A 23,558-nucleotide genomic window follows, 5' to 3' on the forward strand; every position below is an offset into this window, starting at 1 on the left:
GAATGGAAATACGAAAAACATTAGTAAAGAGAGATAGTATAATTCCACATGAGATTCGTGCGCGCTACAGGTGGAGTTTGGAAAATCCCGTGGGTCACTACCGCCAAATGAATTTATTGTTTGACACGTGACCAAATTTTGTTATTAACACATATTACAGCAGTTTTGTCTTTATTAAATAGTCTTTCCTCTATCAGTTGTTCCGGATATAGTAAAATATCGATATATTAAGGTTCTATACAAATTGTTTCTTGTTTTTGTGTAAAAACTTAAAATACACAATTCATTTCATTGTTTCTTCGAATATACCAAAGTAAATCCAACAGTTAAAATTTGACTGCAACACTTTTACAGATATGGAAAATCAAAACATATAAGAGAGTAAAACACATATTAATTGTATATTTATTTAATTAACGACTGCTTCTTACTTTCTATTTAGCAGATATTTCGTGTTGATTTACTTCATTAAGACCTATGAACAGAGCTAAAAATATTTAAAACTTACTGCACAATAAAATAATATAAAAAAAAACAAATGCCTAAAAAATGGAATTCAATTGTAAAAAAAATTCGTAGATTGCACTTATTTTTACAAAGAAAGGTATAACAACAAATACAAAATATTCTTAAAAATACAAATAAAGCATTAGGCCTATTTTTGATCATCCCTTTATCATCATATCTATTTTTTCATGACTTTATTTCAACAAAAACTATTGTGAAAGGTAAATCTTTTTATATATGATGGCTTTTCAAGTGTGAAAAAGTTTTTGTCTTGGAAAGGATTTGTCAGGGCATTCTTCTCATAATATTCAACAGCAAATTGTCCCTCAACAGCCACTTAACCATAACAGGTTTTTGATATTCATCATACATAGAAGTTTAAGTTAAAGATACTACAATAAAGTCAACATAATACCAGGCAACCGTTTAGCTTTAATATATGCAAATAGTCGTTATTGTATTTCAATATATTCGTCACATAATAGGCTTTTAAGGCGCAGGCATACACTTTAGTCGTTCGAACGCTGCCTTTTCCAGAGACTCGCGATGGTCGGGATGAGCGATTTTGATCAGTTCGTATGCACGCTGACGCAATGTTTTACCGAATAAGTATGCGATACCTTGTTCAGTTACCACATAGTGGACGTGCGCCCGTGTCGACACTACTCCCGCACCTGTGGGAATTTAACTTTATATTACTATACATTCTATTTTTATTAAATATTTGTACTATACATTAAATGCAATTAAAGACACAATTACAAAATTGTTTACGCTACATACAAATTATTGTATATATTTTCTTTCGACGTCTTGCCAAAAACATTTACAATGGGAAATTATATTAGCGTTATATTCTAAAAAATGATTTTTTAATGATGAACTAATGGACTGGATTTTGAAAATCTGGTAGACCTTTACCAGTTCAAATCATATGTATTTTACTGCATCTTTCAGTCATATTATGTAATCATAGCTTTATTAAATCCAATTAAATTTATTACGCGCTGTTTGACTTTACTTTTTGTTTATTAAATAAATTAAAATAATTGTTATAAATTTGACGATTTCACTAGTGACGTCATCTTCATTTTGAGCCACTTACCTTGTTTAAGCATAGGCACAATTTTGCTCTCGCCACGCTTTGTAGCGGAGACAATAGCGATGATGGGCTTACCACGCCCGTCTACTGATTCCGCCGCACCGCGGATAAAGTCCACTTGACCTCCGAAGCCCGAGTACATCCTTGTACCTAAAAAAGAGCATATTAGAGCATATAGAACAATAGACAAAGATTTGACAAAGAAATTTTACGTTAATTTAAAACATCAAATTGGAATATACATTATAATTATACTATTTAACGGTATCTTTCTTTGAGCGTAATTAAAACATGTATTGTAATAGTAAACATCGTGAGAAAATCTATTACACGTTAGGAAGTAAAGTCAATCATCAACTTGTCTATAAAAGATATAGGGTTGTGGCATCCTTGGATTATTATTATAAGATAAAAAAATCCTGATATATATCTCTTAATATATATAAATCTCCTGTCACGATGTTTGTCCGCGATGAGCTCCTAAACTACTTAACCGATTTTAAATTAAATTGGTACACCGTCAGCAGACTGGTCCAACTTAAGAGATAGGATAGCTTAGACCTTTATTTATAGTCGCAATTTTATTTTATTGCAAATTATTTGTTTATTTTTTGACACAATTCTAACAGTTGGCGCTGTGTTAAAAGTACCAACGTTTCACATAAGCTATTCCTTCCAATTGAGTTCTCCTACTGTTTCCCTTGAATAGTTTAATACTATGTAATATAACCAAAACCTTAGCCACAGCAACGCTTGGCCGAGTCTGCTAGTATATATATATATAAATTAATTAAATGTTACTTACCAATGGAATCGGCACAGACCTGCCCAGTGAGATCGACCTCTATGCACGAGTTAATAGCAGTCATATTAGGCTGAAGCGACACGATATGTGTGTTGTTAACGTAGTCAATCTCCAACATTTCTGGAATAACATTTTAATGTTAGGCTTTTTGCAAAGCAATATTTTTTAAAAAGGAGATATCGTAATATTCTATGGGGTTTAAAATCAATGCTTAATTTTGCATTACATTAATATTATAATATTAACATTGATAAAATTTAGTTAAACTCGTAGAAACCTTTTTTTATGAATTGTCTATAACCTGTTTGTTGTTTATGGTGTTGTTTTTCCACCTCCTGAAAACTCCAATCTTTAACTCTCCTACTTATTACACTGCTTCATGCATAAGATTTCGATTTCGAAGAAAAATTATACTTTTGCTAATTTCCATTTTTTCAAGCATGTTTATTTATATTATTTTTTTGCATTAGGTAATTCTTTTAAAACGGTGTCTATATTACTAATTACCGTGAGCGCATTTTATGTTTTCACTTCCATAGAGAAATCTACGTGACTTTATAAAAGAGGGCGATCTTCACGTCTTCAATCTTTTGAGTAAGGATTGTTATATAGTTAAATTCTTTACATATATCATAAAGTTTTTGTATATTTGTGATGAATAAACTCAAAACCTGCATCAATTTAGAATATTCTTTTAACGCTAAAATACTATTATTTTAAACACGAGCTTTATTTACTTCTAAAATACATATTTAGAAAAATCTATTTCCAGCCGTGTCGGGGCCCGTTATAAATAAAATAACTCACCAATGAACGGATTGTTGTCAACAAAACTGTATAGTTCCTGGTTGCCGACCAAGAACGAACCGACGATCCGACCCTTGTGGACCTTTTTTCTGAAAATGTGAATTGTTTTTTTTTATATAAATACAGTATGTTTGATTTCACCTAGTACCCTAAGAAAAGTAAGTAATTTGAGATTAAGTCGGAAGTCGTACTGGTTATAATCAGGGAAAATAAAATGAAATAGAGTTTAAAATTTCTAACATCTTTTTAACAGTTGCTTTTTTTTTTCTAAAAAACTGTTGTTATATAAACCAACGTTATTGATTTGCCTACAATACCGACAGTATAATACGAATTGTCATCACCACAGAGCATATAGACAGTAGAAACTACAAAGTCTTGTATACACAGATAATACAAAGGAACGATTATTACATTATATCACTAGTAAAAAAATTACCTGTTGTTAGTAACGCAGCCACGTTTAACAAGATCTATGACTCCGACACTGAACATTTCAGAGTGAATACCCAAATCCTTGTGGTTCTTCAAGGACGACAACACCGCGTCCGGGATACTGCCAATACCTGGAACATACAATAAATATATATTCTTACTTATAACATCTTAAAACATTTATGACGTTATTAAAGCTATGCACGTGCAAATGAAATTTATTTTTTGCGTTTCCGGCCTTTAAGGGAGGAGGGAGAGCGCTCTAAATTTGAATATACTATAGATATTTTAATGTCAAAGTCGACGTCATTCCAACGTTTAAATGTACAACATAAAGATATAAGTATTTATTATTTATTGTGTTATTTTGATAAGGTTCTGGTCAAGCTGCGAGTCGAACGCATGACATCTATGTTAAGAGACGCAAGTTATAAAGCATACTACACTACACTAGCTACACTACTTTCGCTTATTTGAGGATTGTCTTCTTAAAATATTCGACGATAACATATTAAGACAAGTTTTAATATTTATCAGATGCTAGATAGAGTCTGCATTTACGAAACTAATAAAAATAATGGAGAATCAAGTCTTACCCATTTGCAGAGTAGCTCCATCTTCAACCAAATTATCTCCTATAAGCTGTCCAATCTTCATTTCTTCGGGACTTCCCCCTTTACCCCCATGTTCAGGTAATGGAATATGGTCTTGTACCGCATAGTCCACATGAGAAATGTGGATGATTGCGTCACCGAACGTACGAGGCACGTGAGAGTTTATTTGGGCTGAAAATAATAAAAATAAAAACTTAGATGGAAAATTTGGTAGCAATTTAGTACCTTGGTTTATCAATGCGATTCAAAGAATATGTCAATATTCAACAGCAAAAACTTTTTAAACATTAGAGGGTGGAAACCATCGCTCTTTAATATTTTCTTAATTAGTATTCAATTGTTCATAACATATAAAGACCGACCCCCTTATTTCTCAAATCTATTTATTTATCAATACTTCGTTTACCATAATATACATAATTATACATATAAAAACAAAAAGTAAATAGGTTACATAAGATATTAGGCAATGGGCGGCCTTATCGCTAACAAGCGATTTCTTCCAGGCAACTCTAACATGGAACAATAAAAATAAAAAAGTACAAGTATTAAATAACAAAAAAAAACTCAAAACATGCATCTATAACTAAAATAAATCAAATCAAATCTAAAGATAAAATATTAATAATAATATCTATAAACAGACATGTAAAAGCTCATAATTAATATATTTATACATGTAGTAGTAGTATTTATTTATATATCCGCGACTTTTTCCCGAAGGGTAAGCAGAGATCACGGATCTCTAATAGGTACGGTCTTGATCAGTGGTGTAGACAGGTAGCGGCGGGTGCGGTCCGAACCGGATGTCACCTTTGGGGTGACCAGGTCTCTCAACTTTAAGAATGATGTACAAACAAAAAAAAATTTTTCTTTCACGCTTCAAGCTCAAATATCTCTCAATAATAATAAAAAATGATTTGCAAGAATATGGTACAAAAAGTGTGTAATCTAAAGTTAGCATATTTTGCCACACATAATGACGTGCAAATTTGTCTTAAAAGGTCAAATAAAAGTTACAATTACTGATTGTGTATGATATGCATTAAAGTCAATTCTTATTTTCTTTTATCACTACATCATCTTACTATTAAAACATATTATTACATTATCACATAGGTACATTTTTTAATAATAGTCTAATTCGACAGAGGTTCATTCCCGTTGACTTAAAAATATTAGTTTTCGTAACGAATAAGGATATTTATAAAATATATGTACGCAACCAGCTAACCTAACTCGTTCTGTTAATAGCCTAGCCTTTTAACTAAACGGCGCCGTTTACCTAACGACCTGAAAGATATTCAGCCATTTACAGTAACAAACGCTAAATTAAAATGTTTTTAATGACCTGGCTGGCTAATGCTTAGGCAATTCGTACGATAGAGTCATTCTTTGGCAGAAAAAACAAAGATGTACCATATAACATACAAAATATTTATTTTAAATTTAATTGCTTGAGTCAAATTCACATTACTATTGTCACTACACTCTTCTATTTAACTTGTTTTTCATGAAACTTTCATAGTAGTGGTTTGCCGACGCAAATTGACAGTTTAAAGAGTTTTGTTTCGAATTTGAGAGTTGAATTAATTTTTAATTAACAGGCTACAAGCTAGGCAAATAATGAAAAGTCATCGATGCAAGTCATTTGCCTGCCTGTTTGATCAACTGGCTGAACGTCTGTCAGGCCGCTAGTTAAACGTCTAGGCTGTTAATTGAACGGCTACTTGAAGTAGTTGGCTGCGACATACGTATAGAGAAGAAATACAAATTTGTGCTTCTTAAAAAAAGGAAACTATCTCTAAGTATCTAGATAGTTTGCTCCACAAATTGTTGTAATACATTTTTTGTATCTTATATATCATATTTACTTTGAATTTCTCCAAACTATAATTCCATATCTAAGTATAGATTAAACATATGCATGATAATTAGCTAATACTGTGTCATGATTAACAGTTGTTTTAACATAAACGAAGCTGTCTACTTTTTTCTGTAATTTTTTAATTACAACATTTTTCCACTGTTTTTTATATTGTAAATCTATTTGTGTTTTTGAGTTAGGTATACGTCAAAAAATTAATTGTGTTAGTTTTGCTCATCTTTATTTGTAGACTATTTGATTTCATCCAGGCTTTTGTCTGAAATATTCAGACAAAAGCCTGGATTATTTTAGAGATATTTAAAATCATATCACACTTTGATATGATTTTAAATATGAGATGGATCGATCCATTGTCATGACATTCTTGTCATGCAATAATAAATATTTAGATTAGCTTAACAATTAATAGGCACAAATAATACAATTACATTAGACATACGTTTGAAAAATATCGGAGCTCTTGATAATAAAGGAAGAAAAAATATCCTTACCAATAATTATCTTTGAGTTAACTAGGGCAGCTCTGACGCAGTCCACGGAGGTTCCCAGACTGCAGTAGCCGTGCTGATCTGGGGGTGATACCTATTAAGAGAGCAATAAATATAACTTGTGATGAACGATAACATTTAAACTGTAAAATACGAGTTTATAGCTAGTGTTTAAAAATCAAATTATTACAAGGGATTCAGAGTTATATTTTGTTTTACACTGTTCTATTACTTTTTGTCTTTTTCGGTTATTTCATGTCATCGTATTTTTGGATTCTGTTGTAATTTCACCAGAAACCCCCACCTGAATTACGGAGATGTCAGGCTGGATGATCTTCCTGTGGAACAACTTGGGGATGTCCTGCAGGAAAATGGGGATGGCGTCAGACCGTCCTTCAGAAACTGCCTTGCGTACATTCGCCGCCATAAATAGTGACACCGATCTGAAATAAAATGTTTCATTACGAATAGATGTTTTATTACGAAATATTTACAGACTGGGTTATAATATAATTTTTAATGTCGTTAATTAATTGCATTACACGTTAAAAATTATATACAGTGCCCAATTAACAACGTCCTATGAGTAAAATATTTCTATACAATAGATAGATTTAATAAAATCTCAGAGGCTCTTTTATCTCTGACTTTTAATAAATTTAAGAAATGTATTAAAGAAAAGCTGTGTAAAAAGGCTTAGGTACTATAATGTTAGCGATTATCTAGTTGATAAAAGGACCTGGGACTAGTGCTGGGCAGGCTACTTCTAATTAATTTGCTATATGTATTTGTTTAAATATTGCAGTATTGTTTGATGATTTGCTTTTTATAAACAGGACCGAGAGTGTTTTACGCCAGATTTTTCTTTCGGCCTCACCCTCTGTCTTCTTTGTCGATGAGTAGGGATGCCTACAGGTTCAAATTTAATGACGTGGAATAAGTGATACTTTGATGATCTTATGCTCCAAAATAAACGTATTTTTTTTAGATTCTGTTAAAGGTTGGCGGAGTCTTGCTCTTTCGCGAATATTGTAAACAATCTTGACATTCATAAGGATGCCTCAAGGACGTATCTAAACTTAATAAACGTATTTTAATTTGATTTAAACTTCCATTTAGGTACATGAGACTTTGGCTAGTTTTATTCGACTAAGGGTCTGTTTCAAATATCCGGATTAGTTCCAAATAAGCTATTTATTACTTATTGGTAGGATAAAGTATTTTTGCGTTTCACGACTGTCAGATAGCGCGATTCGTCATGAAAAGAGAAGTTTCTTATTCTAGCTATTTGGTTAGCTACTTTATCCATACATTGTGAGACAGGCCCTAAAGTGACAAAATCTCTCTGAAAATCAAATATTATTATTATCCGAAGATGTGCGAGTTAGTTACGCTTTGCTGTCGTTAAAGAAGTTTCAAATTTACCTTCTACAATTCAGACAATACAATAAATTTGAAGAGTTTTGCTCGAATTGAATCACCCCTAAAATAGTAAAGTTACATCCTAAAATATAACAATAGCTCGTTTCGTTAGATTGTGATTGGTCAACAGCATTTTAGTTTAACTCGGGACATTCTATTGTATTGATTACAATGAAGAGAACCCTTCGCACCAGCAATGTTTTACATTCAAACCTACCAGGACTTTTAAGTTTTACAATATTTGAATAATGACAGAATCTATCATTTTTAAGACCATCACAACTGTCAAAGATATTTATACAATGTCGAGATAAGTGAAATCTTATCAGTTTACAAATACTGTTGATAAGTGATAAGCGAATTTCAATTACCTTATAAGATGGTTTATATTGCATTTACACTTAACTGTTTTATATTCTATAATCCACGGTTATCAATTTGGTGACACCGCCGCCCATGGACACTCGCACTGCCAGAAGGCTCGCAAGCGCGCAACCGGTCTTTAGAATCGGTACGTAATTAATTAATTAATTAATTCAGGTTAATTATATGAATGTTAAACTCCATCATCATTCCCTATTTAGATTTATATTGTTGTTTACCTAAAAGTATCTTTGCACTCAGGCGCAACATATTTAGCGTCCATCTCTGTATGCATATGGACGACCTTGATGTCTCTCATTGCAGCGTCCTTGCCGACATCTGTCATGGCGTCCAGTAATCGGTAAGGGGTGGCTGCAGCTCCTTGGGAGAACACCGTTTGACCTGGAACAAAATATGTCCATATTTTTAGTTAGTTTTACTTATATATAATAGATTTAAGTATAACGCCGATAAAGTACCATATACCTCGTGTTAGGCACAAAATTTCACATTCAGTAAATAAATACATAAATAAGCAAGTATGTGTATTATTAAATCACAACTAAAACTTATTGTATTTCTTTATTAACTTAGCTAACTTCTATTTGATTAATATGGAGTAGAAATATAGGAAAAATAGCTCAATACTTTTTAAAGGTTATTAATTTCACTTTATTTACTAATATAGATACAAAATTGACCTGGATCTCTTTAGACTACATTTTCTGCATTCTGTTACTTTACGGGAAGATTTCTAGACCTCAAACTTTCTATGCGCTCGTTTTTTTGATAACTTATCGAGTCAAAACGAATCTTTACAATTAAACGTCCTTATATATAAAACCTTGTTAAATTTCCATACCACGGTCAGAATAATCAAACAAATCTTGCAAACCTTTTTTTTAAATTTAAATTGAGTTGCTTATAAAGTACATGTTTATATTTCACTTATATTCGTATTATTTATGTCATTTTTTATATTTCTCTTGGTTTGTGTTATTGGGATTATGTGTGATATCTAAAGCTTGACTTAAATTTGATCGGGCTATCATACTTTCTAGATATGTAAATATTTTTAAGTCACTTTTATAAAAATCATTTTAATTCGTGTTTGCCTCTCGAACCCAAATACAAAATGTAGCAAATTACGTAAACATTATAATATCGAATGATATGGTTGTTTGCTTTGATTCAAAATAACACGTAAATTCGCATCGCGTTTTCTATAATTAGATCAGATTGGGCACGCATGTGGGCTCGCCTTTAACTCGCAACAATGTTGTAGTATAAAAATACAAAATCGGAATATACAATTATTGCAAGATATAGTTTTATACTTATACTTTACATACTGCTTTATTATTGCCAATTTAATATTAGAATATTATCCTATAAGACGTACCTATTGTTTAAAAATTCCTCACATGACATACGACATAAATGAATCCTTCTTTGTATATAACACTACAAATAAACTTAAAGGCTTGTGTTACAATACAATGTCCAGGGGCAGTATTATGATCGTATGCTCTATAAAATGCGTTCGATAATAAAATGTAACTATATATATATATAATAGTTTGTTAATTCCTACTACTGCAGTAACTAACGCTCAGCTACTCTTGATGTCCATCAATGCTTATTTAAGTCTTCTATATATAAAAATATAGACGGTGTACCTTTTAGTAAATTTAAATAACTGGTTCTTAAAAAAAATCCTTGTTATCAATAATAAAAGATAAATATATCATTATATAAAAACAGCAGCGTCACAGTCTTGATAACCCATACAATTTCTGGGGTAATTGACGTTTTTTTTACTCTCGTCTCTATGATAAGGGATAACATAAACAATACTATCATAACACATGGAGGGTTATTACAAGTTTGATATATGAAAAGAATAGAGTATACGGGGTATATTTATAGAAATATGGTTGAATTAAAAAGCGCTTTAGCGATTTAACGTTTGTAATAATTATAAACCTATGGAGAAACTCGTACTATTAATATGGACTATTTTTTCTGTGTTCAAGGCTTTGTTCCGCGAGAGAGCGTTCCTGCACGATAGGTTGACGAGCTTAAAGTTGGTGGTAGAGATTCGAAGATGCTCAAGATAGAGAGAGATGGAGGTATTTGGAGGAGGCCTAAACACTATAAGAGGTCATGGAAAATGATTTTTATATTAAATTTTAAGTGTGTGTATTGTGAATCGATTTCTAAGATAAATGTTTGAAGGACAAAAAAGAGGCTTTATTATTATTTTCCTGTGTTCCATATTATCTAAATGGAGACATTAGTAAGTATAGAGGTACTCGTAAGCTGTGTTTAATATTATTGTATTATTAGCAAAGCAAGTTATCAAAAGGACAAACGTCCTAGGGATATCGAGACATTTGATATATAATAAGAAACGATTTTATTAAAAAAAAACCATTTTTACTTATTAAAATTCATAATCACCTTTTTCATCAAAACTTACAAAGGCATTTTGAAATTAATGCAATTTATTTTACATTGACTTCTAATCATAATGAAGATGACAGTTCATATAATTTATTGCCTGATATTGCCTCTCAGAATAGGTAATTGTTATCAAATGTCGTCATATTTAACCTCAATACAAACGTTTTCGTCAATCACAGAATTACACAGATTTCACGCTTCCCGTCTTCAGACTACTAAAATATGAAACCTATTATGTAGTTATATGTAGTTGCGACAAATTGCTCTAAACCTTATTACAAAGGGAAACATGTGAAATCCAGGTCAGAGGTGAATGAACCTTGAACCCTTCATACAAGGTACACAAACAAATTTCTTCTATAATATATCATTTAATTTTTTCTAGAAATAAAAATATTACATGGAGAATTTTTACTAAGGTACTTTCGTTTTTAGTAATAAACATAATGTAAGTGTGCACATATTATTCTGATCACAACAAAATGCTAATTTCCAGTGAGAGCCAAGGCTCACATGAGCTGGTATAGTTTAAAATACTTCTAGGTTTTACCTAATAGAGATAAGTGACTTTGTGTTGATGCTCTGAGACATTTACATATACAAATCATTTCTGTTTTTTAGTAAAATGTCTAATGAAATGTTATATGATATTAATGTACAAGGCATTATTTTAAACCATAATTTAATATTAATTGTATGCCATGCCATTTTTTTTATTGTTGTTTACTAAAAGTCTGAAAATGTTCATAAATAAACTAATTATGAACATTGTAAAAAATATTAAGACATTTTATTGTTATATATGTATATGGTCAGTTAATGTTACTTAATTTCTACATGTTGCAAGCCCTAAAGTAATATGAACTCATATTCCAAGGTTCAAATAATCAATGCAAATTAACTGCCTATATACCGCTTGTAAACTGTTTAAGCCCCAGTTTATCAAGATAGGGCAATCATCTATTCATGCTCACCAATAACTGTTCAGTTTAACATCATAGTCCAATAGAGAGAAATAAATGACTACTATATTTTGTTTTAATTTAGGTAATAAAATTGTAAAATCGCATATGTAATTTAATTTTAACTAGGTAACTGCATTTATATAAAACAGTTTTTAATTTGACTTAGTTCCGAAAAAGTAAAGTCTTTTCAAATAAGATAATAGATACAAATATTTTTATAGTAGATAAAATAACTGTTAGTACATATATTTTACCTTTAGTGAAAATATATTTTATAAACATTAGAGGTCAGTCAGTCAAGTACAAAGTCCATTAATAAGAACCAGTAGGTGAGCATTAAAACCACTAAAATATTATTTTGCATTCAGAGTCCTTGGTAACTTTGGTTAGATTTGTATTACTTAAATATGCAAAAGATCTGGCAAATTGTAACAGAAACAGAAACAGATGACTCACGGTGATTACTTTATGCCACACGGCAAATAATTGCTTAAATAATTTAGTAGGTAGGTATAAAAGGTCTTACCTGATTTCAGACATTTTTCAAATGCCTCTTTAGCAGTTACAAACTCCGGTAATCTATCAAGAGGTTGGGATAATTCTTGAGTGTATGTAAAGTAAGTGCGTTTATATTTCGCCGGTAATATTGACGCACCCAACTTTCCGAATTTATACGACACATTGGGCGCGATTATTTTCCCTATCACAGACATGTCCACTGATCGAATTCGATATTTGAATTAATCCTGACAGTTACTAATTCACAACGTTTATTATGTTCACAATGGTGTAATAATTAATTATATTAAACGTGGGCCAACGTTACAAAATCTTAGTAACAGCTGAGTGGTCGACAACCCACCAGCTATCAACAAAATTGAACACTTACGAGTTACGACGTAACGCGGCGTGGAGGGGGACGGGGACCTAAGAGCGGGGGAAGGTGTCATGACCAACCAAAGATCGACGTCCCAGAATTGTACATAATACGCGCGAAATACAAAATATAATTTAAATTACATTCACATCGTTTGGATTATTTACTTTATAAACGAAATTCATGTCTAGTTACTTAGTTAACTTAATGACGTTTTAAAAACAGACCGTTTAATTAAGTTCTTCAATCTAAACTTTTATTTAATCTTAACCAATCACAAGTATATTATATACCACGTCGGCATATACTATATACAAAATGACGTTTCTTTTTAATACCAAGCCTTGAGACTTCAGCGTAGTGAGCGTACCTATATATTATAATATTCTAAATTTCCCGTCTATATAAGGCGGCCAAGGACAATAACTCTTTAATATTATATACCAAAAAATGTTTATAAGGTACATAATTATGTATAATTTTAAACATCATTATTTTAATAATTTATTTGTCAGATAACTAATATAACGCATATGTCAAAATGGATTGCTCCGAGCAATAGAAATATTAAATTTCTATGTAATTAATATAATATTTCTATTGCTCGGATATGTTTGATGGCATACAAATTGTGGTACTTAACAATAATCTTAGTTCCAATCTACGAACAAGAATAAGTTAATTAAACACCAATCAGGCGCTTTTTTGCCCGATAGTTGTAGTCATTCAACAAATTCGGAGGCTGGTAGTTTTAAGCCTTATAGATACAATGAAATTACGTAGACATTTGTTAAAGCCAGGTAAAGTGAACTGACAGGTGAACTTTATTTGGTCACATTGTAATGCAGTATTACACTAAACAACCACATAACACAAATTCCCAAAAGAACTTTCTCCCAAACCGTTGGCTGACTGGAATCGGCTTCCGGAAAGTGTATTCAGTGCACCATCATTGAACTCTTTTAAAAATAGATTGCATATTAATTCCTTCAAATCTGAAAATACGCGCGCATCAGCTTATTAAGCTGCTAGTGTGTTTATATACATAATAAAAATAAATATTTAAGAAGTTATTCTGAGTAGTAATATGTTTTGAGTTATTTATTGGATGGTACTTTTACGGTTCTTTTTGAAGCGATAAATAATCTTTCATCGGTGTATAATTATCAGTAAGTGTAAATATCAATTAATAAACAAAAATAATTGTACGTTACATATGCATCCTTTTTTTTGTTTGATACTAATTTAAAATCTGAACACGGTCTTGGGTTCGAATCTGCATCGCATTGCTAACTATTTACCGCACTAATATGGTGGGCAAAAGTTGACCCGTGTTTAATGCCTGTAGGATTTAAGAGTGATGGAAAAGATACAAAAATCAATATCGGCACTATTGATTGACACTATATATAATTGGCTAACCAAATAAGGTGGTTTTATTTCCCTAATAGTTCCCTGCGCTTTTCGGTAAAAGCGAGTATAAATAAGTTTTTTATTTGACCGCTATCTTCTATTTAAAGGTAAATGGGTAAGATAGAGATACATTATTAAGGCATTCTTATTTATTTAGCACTTTATTGTAGTATAAAACCATACTTGTTTTGTTATGCAATAAATGCAATTGAGCATCTGCAGATCTTCCAGGCTTCTGTTACAAATAAAACCAAATCAAATAAGGTTAATGCAAAAGTGAAAAACTACAAGCTTAATCCAATAATTTAAACATAAAGAAAAAATATAAGACTAAATCAAATATAGACAATGTAAAGGACGCATGAATTACGAAAATTTCTAGATTATGTTAGGGATACGATTTGGACAGGTAAACGTACCGTACCTGTCTGTAAAGTCCTACTTGTAAGGTTTATTAGCAATATAATGCCAGTTCACAGTTTTAATATTACCAAAAGGTTATTATAAAAATAGGTTACCATACCAAAATCACAATAAGTATAATATAATTATCGAAAACTTTAAATCGTTTTTTTGTTTGATCTAAAAAAATATTGTTTTAAAAATCTGCACTAACATAATAATGTAAAAATTTGACTTAAATTGATTCATGATGCCACAGCCTTTTATTTTTTGCTCCTCAATACTCCATTGGCCTCGATTCTGTGCGACCATCTTCCAATTTGTATCTTTTCCATCACTCTTAAATCCTACAGGCATTCATTACGGGTCAACCTTTGCCCACCATATTAGTGCGGTAAATAGTTAGAAATTCGATGCAGATTCGAACCCAAGACCGTGTTCAGATTTTAAATTAATATCAAACAAAAAAAAGGATACATATGTAACGTACAATTATTTTTGTTTATTAAATGATATAAAACAAGTATATTATATTACAAAGGTATGATTTGAAACATAAATCGATTGTAGGTAATGTGACTACTAAGAGTTTAGTTTCTTAAACCAAATAGATAAAGATACTCTTAATATGTTATTTATTTAAAATTACATTAGAACCTGAAGCCGGTACAGACGTACGTGCCGAACGTACTTTTTATTGTTACGTTTTAACTTGAAAGGGAATTCTTCCATTTAATTACACAAGACATCTTCCCACCAACAAAACTTTAACAAACAATCAGGCTTTTCTTTTGAAAAAAGTATTATTCGCCCTGAGACAAAATTCTTTTTTGACTGGCGTGACCCAGTAAAGCCATACAATTTGTATGGAACTAATTACGTAAGCTTATACTTTGATTTATTTAGTAACCTAGCTTTAGTTTTATTTTCATCTCATTTTCATAATAATTTGGCGAAAGTGGGTTAAAAAGTCGAAAAGTGATTCTATATCAAACCCTAGTTTCTATATCTATCCATCCTTTACATACAGCCTTTATTCCGTTTTTATATCTATGGTTACTATATTTTTAAAATGGCAATGTTTTCCTTGTGATAGATCACGTGACGGCACGTGAAATCTCATAGACAATTCGTCCATTCGTCAGTTTTCGGGTGAAGAGGCAGCGCAGTTTGGTGTTTTATTGAGCGGCCTGCCTAAAGGAAACTAAATCATGGCGAAAACCATCTCATTGCAACAGGCTAATAAGGAGCATACCCTTGTTGTATCCAGGGACTTCATTTCCCAACCCCGTCTAAGTAAGTTATTACATTTTCTTGAGTACCTACTATATCTTGACTGGGTGGCTGGCACAAAATCTATGTCAAAGTATTGATTTTCAGGAATGATTTAGAACTGTTGGTGTAACTAATAGTTTTCAGGACGGTATTCTAGTGTTCATAACTTTTTAAATAAGCTATATTTCTATCTATAAGCCCCAAGGTTTCGTGTTATGAATAGGGTCCTTTCATTATCTTTTAAGATTTCTTTATCTTAGTCTTAAATTATAAAAATTACTTGAATATCACATAATTATAAGGTAAAATACTCGATTTGGCTACAGTTTAAAAAAACAAGTTTCTATTGCAACTCGTAATCACCAGTCTTGTGATACGCCCTTCTAAAATTCTTATTAGAATATTCTTAATCTTCGCTCATTCTTTTCTAATTCTTATTTAAATTCTCTAAATAACAAATGTTGAGCTGGATTAAATAAGTGAGAAATCTTTAAAACACATGGATTAAATCATTCTTTAAAAATTATCTTGTGATTTTTGTCATGTGATGGTCTATTGAGTTAAAGTATGTAATGAGATTGTAGACTTAAATACAATGTGAAAATTCTTTTAACACTAAGTGCAAATTATAATATCTAAAATATATATAATAAAAATCTTTTTCAATAATTTGATGTTGGGGCCTAATCAGTCAGCTGATTGGCTCATAAATAGTATGTTTGAAATACCTTCATTTCTTTTGATTTATAACATCCTTATCTGTCCATCTTATGGTTTGGTTTCTGACTTCTGTATCAAAATAACTAACAAGCTTGGTGGTTTAAAGATTTATACAAAATTAAATATTTTTTATTATAGCCTACAAAACAGTCTCGGGAGTGAATGGACCATTAGTAATCCTTGATGAGGTGAAATTCCCTAAATTCTCTGAGATCGTACAGCTCAAACTTGCAGATGGCACCCTACGTTCAGGACAGGTAATTATTTTTGTGTATCAAATGAAGCTATTTTTTAAGGCTTATTTATGTAGTTCTATTAATTTGTAACCAAATTATGTTGTAAAGATTGTAAAGACCCAAAGTTTAAATTTAAGACTCTTATTTTTAGACTATTAATACATCTATGAAAAATGTAAATAAGCTATATAGAACATGTTAATTTGGTCATAAAATCATACCTAGGTATTGGAGGTCAGCGGCTCAAAGGCTGTGGTCCAGGTATTTGAAGGTACATCAGGAATTGATGCCAAAAACACACTTTGTGAATTCACTGGTGACATTCTACGTACACCAGTGTCTGAAGACATGTTGGGTGAGTTTTGAGAAATATGTTTTAAAAACAAATATAATATTAACTTATAAAATAAAACATCACTAGTAGTTTTTTAAAGACTTAAAACAACATTATTTTGATTTGAATAATACGTAAAACAATTATTGCATACAGGTCGTGTATTTAACGGCTCTGGAAAGCCCATTGACAAGGGTCCACCCATCTTGGCAGAGGACTACCTTGACATTCAGGGACAGCCAATCAACCCCTGGTCACGTATCTACCCTGAGGAAATGATCCAGACTGGTAAACTTTTTACTCAGTATAGCTTTGGAATCACTAAAAATTGAAGCTGAAATATTTTAAAAATTTAATTGTATTTGAATGAAATAAGTTTTTTCTTTTAAATAATTATGCTATCATTTTACAAATCTTAATGAAAGAAATAATGCATGCGTGTTGTGCAGGTATTTCTGCTATTGATGTGATGAACTCAATTGCCCGTGGTCAGAAGATCCCCATCTTCTCTGCAGCCGGTTTGCCACACAATGAAATCGCCGCCCAGATCTGTCGTCAGGCCGGTCTTGTTAAGGTATTTACAGGATTTTTTTAACAACAAAGAGATATGCTGTGAGTTTGTTCTAGTGATTGAAAATTAGCTTCCTATATTTTCTGTTGATTTTTTTTGTCTGTGGAGAATTACAAGTTTTATTGTATTAAAGTTTTGCTTCTTTTTCATGTATGTATAATATATTTTTAAATAATTTTTAAATGTGTTATCAAATATTTATTCATTCAATTTGTATATTATTTTTAATAACTGTAAAATATTCCAAAATTTATTCAACATGGTTTTTAGCAAGACTGTCACTACTACATGTTAAAATTAAATAACTTTATTATATCTTTAGATTTTATACAATATTAACATATTTATTGTTCTGCCCTATGATTTTTTTCTTATGTAACTAATTATATTTAAGGTCCCCGGTAAATCAGTGTTGGACGACCATGAAGACAACTTCGCCATCGTATTTGCCGCTATGGGTGTGAACATGGAGACAGCCCGATTCTTCAAGCAGGACTTCGAAGAGAATGGCTCTATGGAGAACGTGTGTCTGTTCCTTAACCTTGCCAACGATCCTACCATTGAGAGAATTATTACACCACGTTTGGCTCTTACTGCTGCTGAATTCTTGGCCTACCAGTGCGAGGTAAGAAAAAAAAATTTACCTTATATATGTTTAACAGTCAAAAGATTTTTGTGTGTTTTATATAAAATGATGGACTTCCAAATATTGTATTAAGTTTAGATATTTACGTGTTCATTTAATTTGGTTAGTGCATTAGGTGCTTTCAATTTTGCCTCTTAAGGTTGCATCCGTGTACCTACTGTAGTAGCTGGAGAAATATTAATAAAGGCCGGCAACGCACTTTCGAGCCTTCTGGCAATGTGAGTGTCCATGTGGTATCAGTTAACATCAGATGAGCATTTTAAAATATGATATTTTTCCCAATTGTTTATTTTGCTACGGAAAAAAATATTTATTCTAGATGCTTCTCGTTTGCTGCCTATTACATTTTAAAATAATGTTGGATATTTTTTCCCAATGGTCTATTTTGTTACGCAAAATGTTAATTATTCTAGACACTTTTGTACTATCACATTAACATTAAATGGATCTTATACTGAAATGTTAAATTAATTGCAGAAACACGTACTTGTAATTCTGACTGACATGTCTTCATACGCTGAAGCGTTGCGTGAAGTGTCCGCCGCCCGTGAGGAGGTACCCGGACGAAGAGGTTTCCCAGGTAAGTTCTTTGACACAGATTGTTATTTTTTTTTTATATAATAGTGGGCAAACGGGCAGGAGGCTCACCTGATGTTAAGTGATACCGCCGCCCATGGACACTCTCGATGCTAGAGGGCTCGCGAGTGCGTTGCCGGTAAAGGGAGCAAGTATTGTCTTTTCTTAACATAACTTTTACACAATTAAAGAAAACATTTTTTTAAAGAATTAAAGTTATGTATACTTATAATTATTTAAACTCTAGTTTAAATAATTATTAGTTTAGAAATGTCGGTTAAATTATGTTTAAATAATTATAAGTTTACAATAATACATAACTAATCCGTTAAAAAAGTGTTTTCTTTAAATTACTCCCGTATGTCAAAAATGGATTTTTGATAGACAGCTTGACCTAAGAACATATGTACTTGATTTGTTTTCTGCTTTTGCAATAAATATCATTAAGTTGATTCAAAAGTAATGTGCATTTGTTTTTGAAAACACAAATTGATGTCAAATTTATTAGTTTTTATTGGGCCATACCTGCAGTATCTTGAGTATATATTTGTTTTAGAATTTTGTATTATCCCTTCCTAGGTTACATGTACACGGATTTGGCCACAATTTATGAGCGAGCGGGGCGTGTCGAAGGCCGTAACGGATCGATCACACAGATCCCAATTCTTACTATGCCTAACGACGATATTACTCACCCAATTCCTGACTTGACGGGTTATATTACTGAGGGACAGGTTAGTATCGCCTCATTTTATGCTATTTATGACCACTTATTGAAATAGGGCTTTTTTTGATCGACATGCAATATTTTTATTCCTATCAAAATACACACAAATAAAAAATGATCAAAGCAATTAAAAAATAAATAAAAATAATGAGAGATATATATTATATAGAGCTTCTTTTAAAAAGCAAGGTACGTTTTGTGTGTGTATTTCTGTCTGTTGTGGTTGTAATTGGCTGAGCAATATGCTAAGGATTGTTCCACAGCACTGGTCATTCTGCCAAAGACAACAGCAACTAAATTACGCCTCAGTTGCATAAAATAAAAAGAATATAATAATAATAATACTCAGTAGAAAAACATTTTTATGTAAGTATTTAAGTCTTGTGTATATAGTAAAAATAAAATAAAATTTAATAATAGAATAATTGTCAAAAATAATAGATAGACTATATTTTGTGAGATTTTTGTAGAGTAACTAGAAGATCTTTTTAACTGCGACGATTTAAAAAAATATATATATAGAATAATTAAATAGCAATTGCAGTTAAAAGTAATTCTGGAAACCCTCTATGACATAATATGTGGTCTCCTGGCATGAAATATAAAATTTTAATATATCTCCTATATATTTTATTTTTGTATATGCATATCAAAAGTGGTATACATAGATACTTGTAACCGTTTTCAAAAAAGTTATCAGTTTGACTTATATGGGTCAAATCTTCCATGCATCTATGTACTAAATTTCTAGAGAGCTAAATCGGCTATATTCTAACTTAGGCAACAGTCCAAGATCATCAAAATCGGTTTTATAGTTTTTGATATCACATCTATTAATTTCTCGAGACATTTATGACCTAGGTAAAGAATGTTATAGGTGTTAGACGAATTCTATCAAATAATTTTATTTTTTTTACTGTCAGATCTACGTCGACCGTCAGCTACACAACCGTCAGATCTACCCTCCAGTCAATGTGCTGCCATCTCTGTCCCGTCTCATGAAGTCTGCTATCGGAGAGGGTATGACCCGAAAGGACCACTCTGAAGTCTCCAACCAACTGGTCAGTATTGAAAAAATTAGTACGAGAAAAGTTACATAAAGCAGTAGTTGTGTTTATTGATATTAAGTTTAAATAAAGTGTAGTGTAGTTTGACATACATAATAAAGTATAATTTGTACTTCAGAGTATATAGTATAGTACATATAACATACAGCATCTTATCATAGGATCTGCAATTTGTCGGATTACAAGGTAATCTTTTGTAAAAAAATTATGACTATTGGGGTTTTTAGACAGTACTCTAATCTGATAAATATAGTCCGACACTGCCCTGCAAAATGTTTGTCGTTTTCACTGTTTATTATTATTATAGCAAATATTTTATTTTCACTGGTTTTTGAATTTTTTAAATTGTAATTATGACATTAAAAAATACGACTCTGACAACAATCTTGTTTTATGTTTAATTAATTTGGCGAAGATGAATACAGCAGTCCCTGAGATCGTAGGTTCGATCTCCAGCTGTGCAGCAATGGACAATCCGTCTGCTTTTTAGCAGTCTTGCTCTAGTGCTAAACATTCACGTCTAAAGCCTATAACAAATTGATTATTATTGTGTGACATTTCAGTACGCGTGTTACGCCATTGGTAAAGATGTGCAGGCGATGAAGGCCGTCGTAGGAGAAGAGGCTTTGACGCCCGATGACTTGCTCTACCTCGAGTTCCTTACCAAGTTTGAGAAGAACTTCATCACACAGGTAATACAAATGCATTAACTGTAAAATTTGAACCATTGTTGACATTTTCTGTGGTCTAATTTAAAACTTTATTAAGAGCGAAATAAGACGTTACAAAAATAATAAAGGTAGCAATGGAGAAGTTTTAATCTAGCTACAGTCAAAATCTGTTATAACGACATCGGAGGGACTACTCATATTTGGTCGTAAAAACCGATAGTCGTAGCAGCCGATGACGTCATTAAAAACCTAATATAATAGAATTCAGCCGGGACCTGATTTTGGTCAATATAACTGGTATATTTTAAACGATGTCTTCGCAAACGGTTTTGACTGTATTTAAGTTTGTGATTTAGCAATCGATTTTATAAAATAATTAAATAAGTTTGCATTTTTTCTGAAAAATGATAATTTTTTTAACAAGCGACTTAAAGTATTGTAAAGACCAGTCTGTTTTAGACTCACAAATTGATGACATATGTCAAGTCAGGCCCACATGTATATAACTTTAAGCTATCTATAATATGTAATTTAAGTGTATCAATGTAAATTCTAAAATGGGATATACGATACTGTTTAAAAATGAACACATACAATATTCGTACTTTTTAGAATTTACTGTAAATAATTAAGAGCATACTTTCCGCACTTTTATAGGAGGGTGTGTACCACTGAGTGCTCCGTTAATATTATTTAAAAACAAAAAAATATTTTTTCTATATGTCAACACTGGATTGTTATTGGCAATACTAAAATCCATAATATTTCCAGAGTAACTACGAGAACCGCACGGTGTTCGAATCCTTGGACATCGGCTGGCAACTCCTGCGTATCTTCCCCAAGGAGATGCTTAAGCGTATCCCGGCCGCCACTCTTGCGGAATTCTACCCTCGGGACTCGCGTCATTAAAACCTTTATAGCCCTGATACGACCTTCTTAGCCCTTTGCTGTCATGTTTGCGGTATTTCAACGATTTTAACCTCAATAAATTTCTGGGTATAATGAACCCCCTTATACAAGGTTTTACCCGCTAACGCGATGGCAATATCCTGTGAGCCTTTAAAAAAGAATCAGGTTCAACAGGTTGCCATGGTTTTAGTTCAACTGTTTCACGAGATTTATTAAATTATTTATTTACACATAAAAATCTATATTTATTTGAATGTTGCTACACAACGATTGAACAGAATGTCGTATCGCGTCCTTGTAAGATATTACTTATTAGTAAGTTGTTAATAGTTAATGTATTTCATGTGTAACAATAAAATTATATCGTGTTGATATTTAAAGCCATATATGTGTTGCTAGAACGTTTTAAAGACAATATATTTTTCGCTCTATTCAATTTTTATTTGCACAAAAATGGGGAAGCAAATTTTATACTGACAACACCGAAAAAGTTTTGCTTTCAATGGATATTCCGATTCTGGAATCGGTATGTGATATAGCTTGGAAAGGACACGTGTATATACGCAGGAACAAAATGTTGCATTCCAAATTCCTTTTCACTCCAAAGCTCTATTCTATAAAGTGAATTAGGATACTGTTGTTTGAATGGAAATAAACTATAGAAATTATTAATTGTATTATTTCGCTAATGTGAAGGTTAACCTACCAATCATGGGGACAGTCAGTAATAGTAATAATAAATTTTGCGAGTTCGAAGCGCCATTTCTACGTAATAACAAACGATTCCTGACAACACTTGTATCAAAACTAGGTAAGTATTTGCAGTATTAGTGATGAGAAATAAGTATAAAAACTAGACAAAACGGTGCAGTTTATTGTGAACATCCAACCGAAACGCGCCATCGTAACTTAAAAAATTAGGAGGTCTGGGGAATATTATTATATTAGAAAGATTAACTAAAGAACTTTTTAAAAGAAGCTAAATTCAAGAAACTTTAATTTTGATGAATGTTATGTGAAAGAGATTTAAAGTCTTTAAGTATTTTTAAATAATAAAATTTAACACGCAACCAAAATTTTAAAAATATAGGTCCGAGTGCAAAGTATTTTTGCCATACGTAAGTCATATATTTATAATAATGTAACTGATTGTCTAATGCATAAATACAGGGGCTCATTGACCAGCAACTGAGAAGGCCAGTGGCGACAAATTTGGGAAGCGATTTTCTTGTTACCTCCTAGAAATAAAAAAGACATGGCGGTTTACTGATA

General features: G+C 31.7%; 2 protein-coding genes across 2 annotated transcripts; one reads left to right on the forward strand and one right to left on the reverse strand.

Moving 5' to 3' along the window:
* Window positions 1-393: 393 nt before the first annotated feature.
* On the reverse strand, window positions 394-12,754 carry LOC110998915 (4-hydroxybutyrate coenzyme A transferase). Its single transcript, XM_022267727.2, has 10 exons — window positions 12,389-12,754; window positions 8,671-8,833; window positions 6,951-7,089; window positions 6,650-6,740; window positions 4,253-4,441; window positions 3,661-3,787; window positions 3,222-3,310; window positions 2,415-2,534; window positions 1,613-1,759; window positions 394-1,181 (listed from the first exon to the last, which is right to left on the reverse strand). Exons 1-10 carry the CDS (start codon window positions 12,573-12,575, stop codon window positions 997-999), a joined length of 1,437 nt encoding a protein of 478 aa, XP_022123419.2. The 5' UTR covers window positions 12,576-12,754; the 3' UTR covers window positions 394-996.
* Window positions 12,755-15,682: 2,928 nt separating this feature from the next.
* LOC110998939 (V-type proton ATPase subunit B) lies at window positions 15,683-22,954 on the forward strand. The gene is made up of 11 exons (XM_022267753.2): window positions 15,683-15,850; window positions 16,688-16,806; window positions 17,011-17,140; window positions 17,276-17,407; window positions 17,569-17,693; window positions 18,085-18,315; window positions 18,814-18,916; window positions 19,492-19,646; window positions 20,563-20,700; window positions 21,270-21,398; window positions 22,149-22,954. The coding sequence occupies exons 1-11, from the start codon at window positions 15,766-15,768 to the stop codon at window positions 22,284-22,286; spliced, it is 1,485 nt and encodes a 494-aa protein (XP_022123445.1). The 5' UTR covers window positions 15,683-15,765; the 3' UTR covers window positions 22,287-22,954.
* The last annotated feature ends 604 nt before the right edge of the window (window positions 22,955-23,558 follow it).

This window comes from Pieris rapae, chromosome 11 (assembly GCF_905147795.1).
Source record: "Pieris rapae chromosome 11, ilPieRapa1.1, whole genome shotgun sequence".
Taxonomy (NCBI): Eukaryota; Metazoa; Arthropoda; class Insecta; order Lepidoptera; family Pieridae; genus Pieris; species Pieris rapae.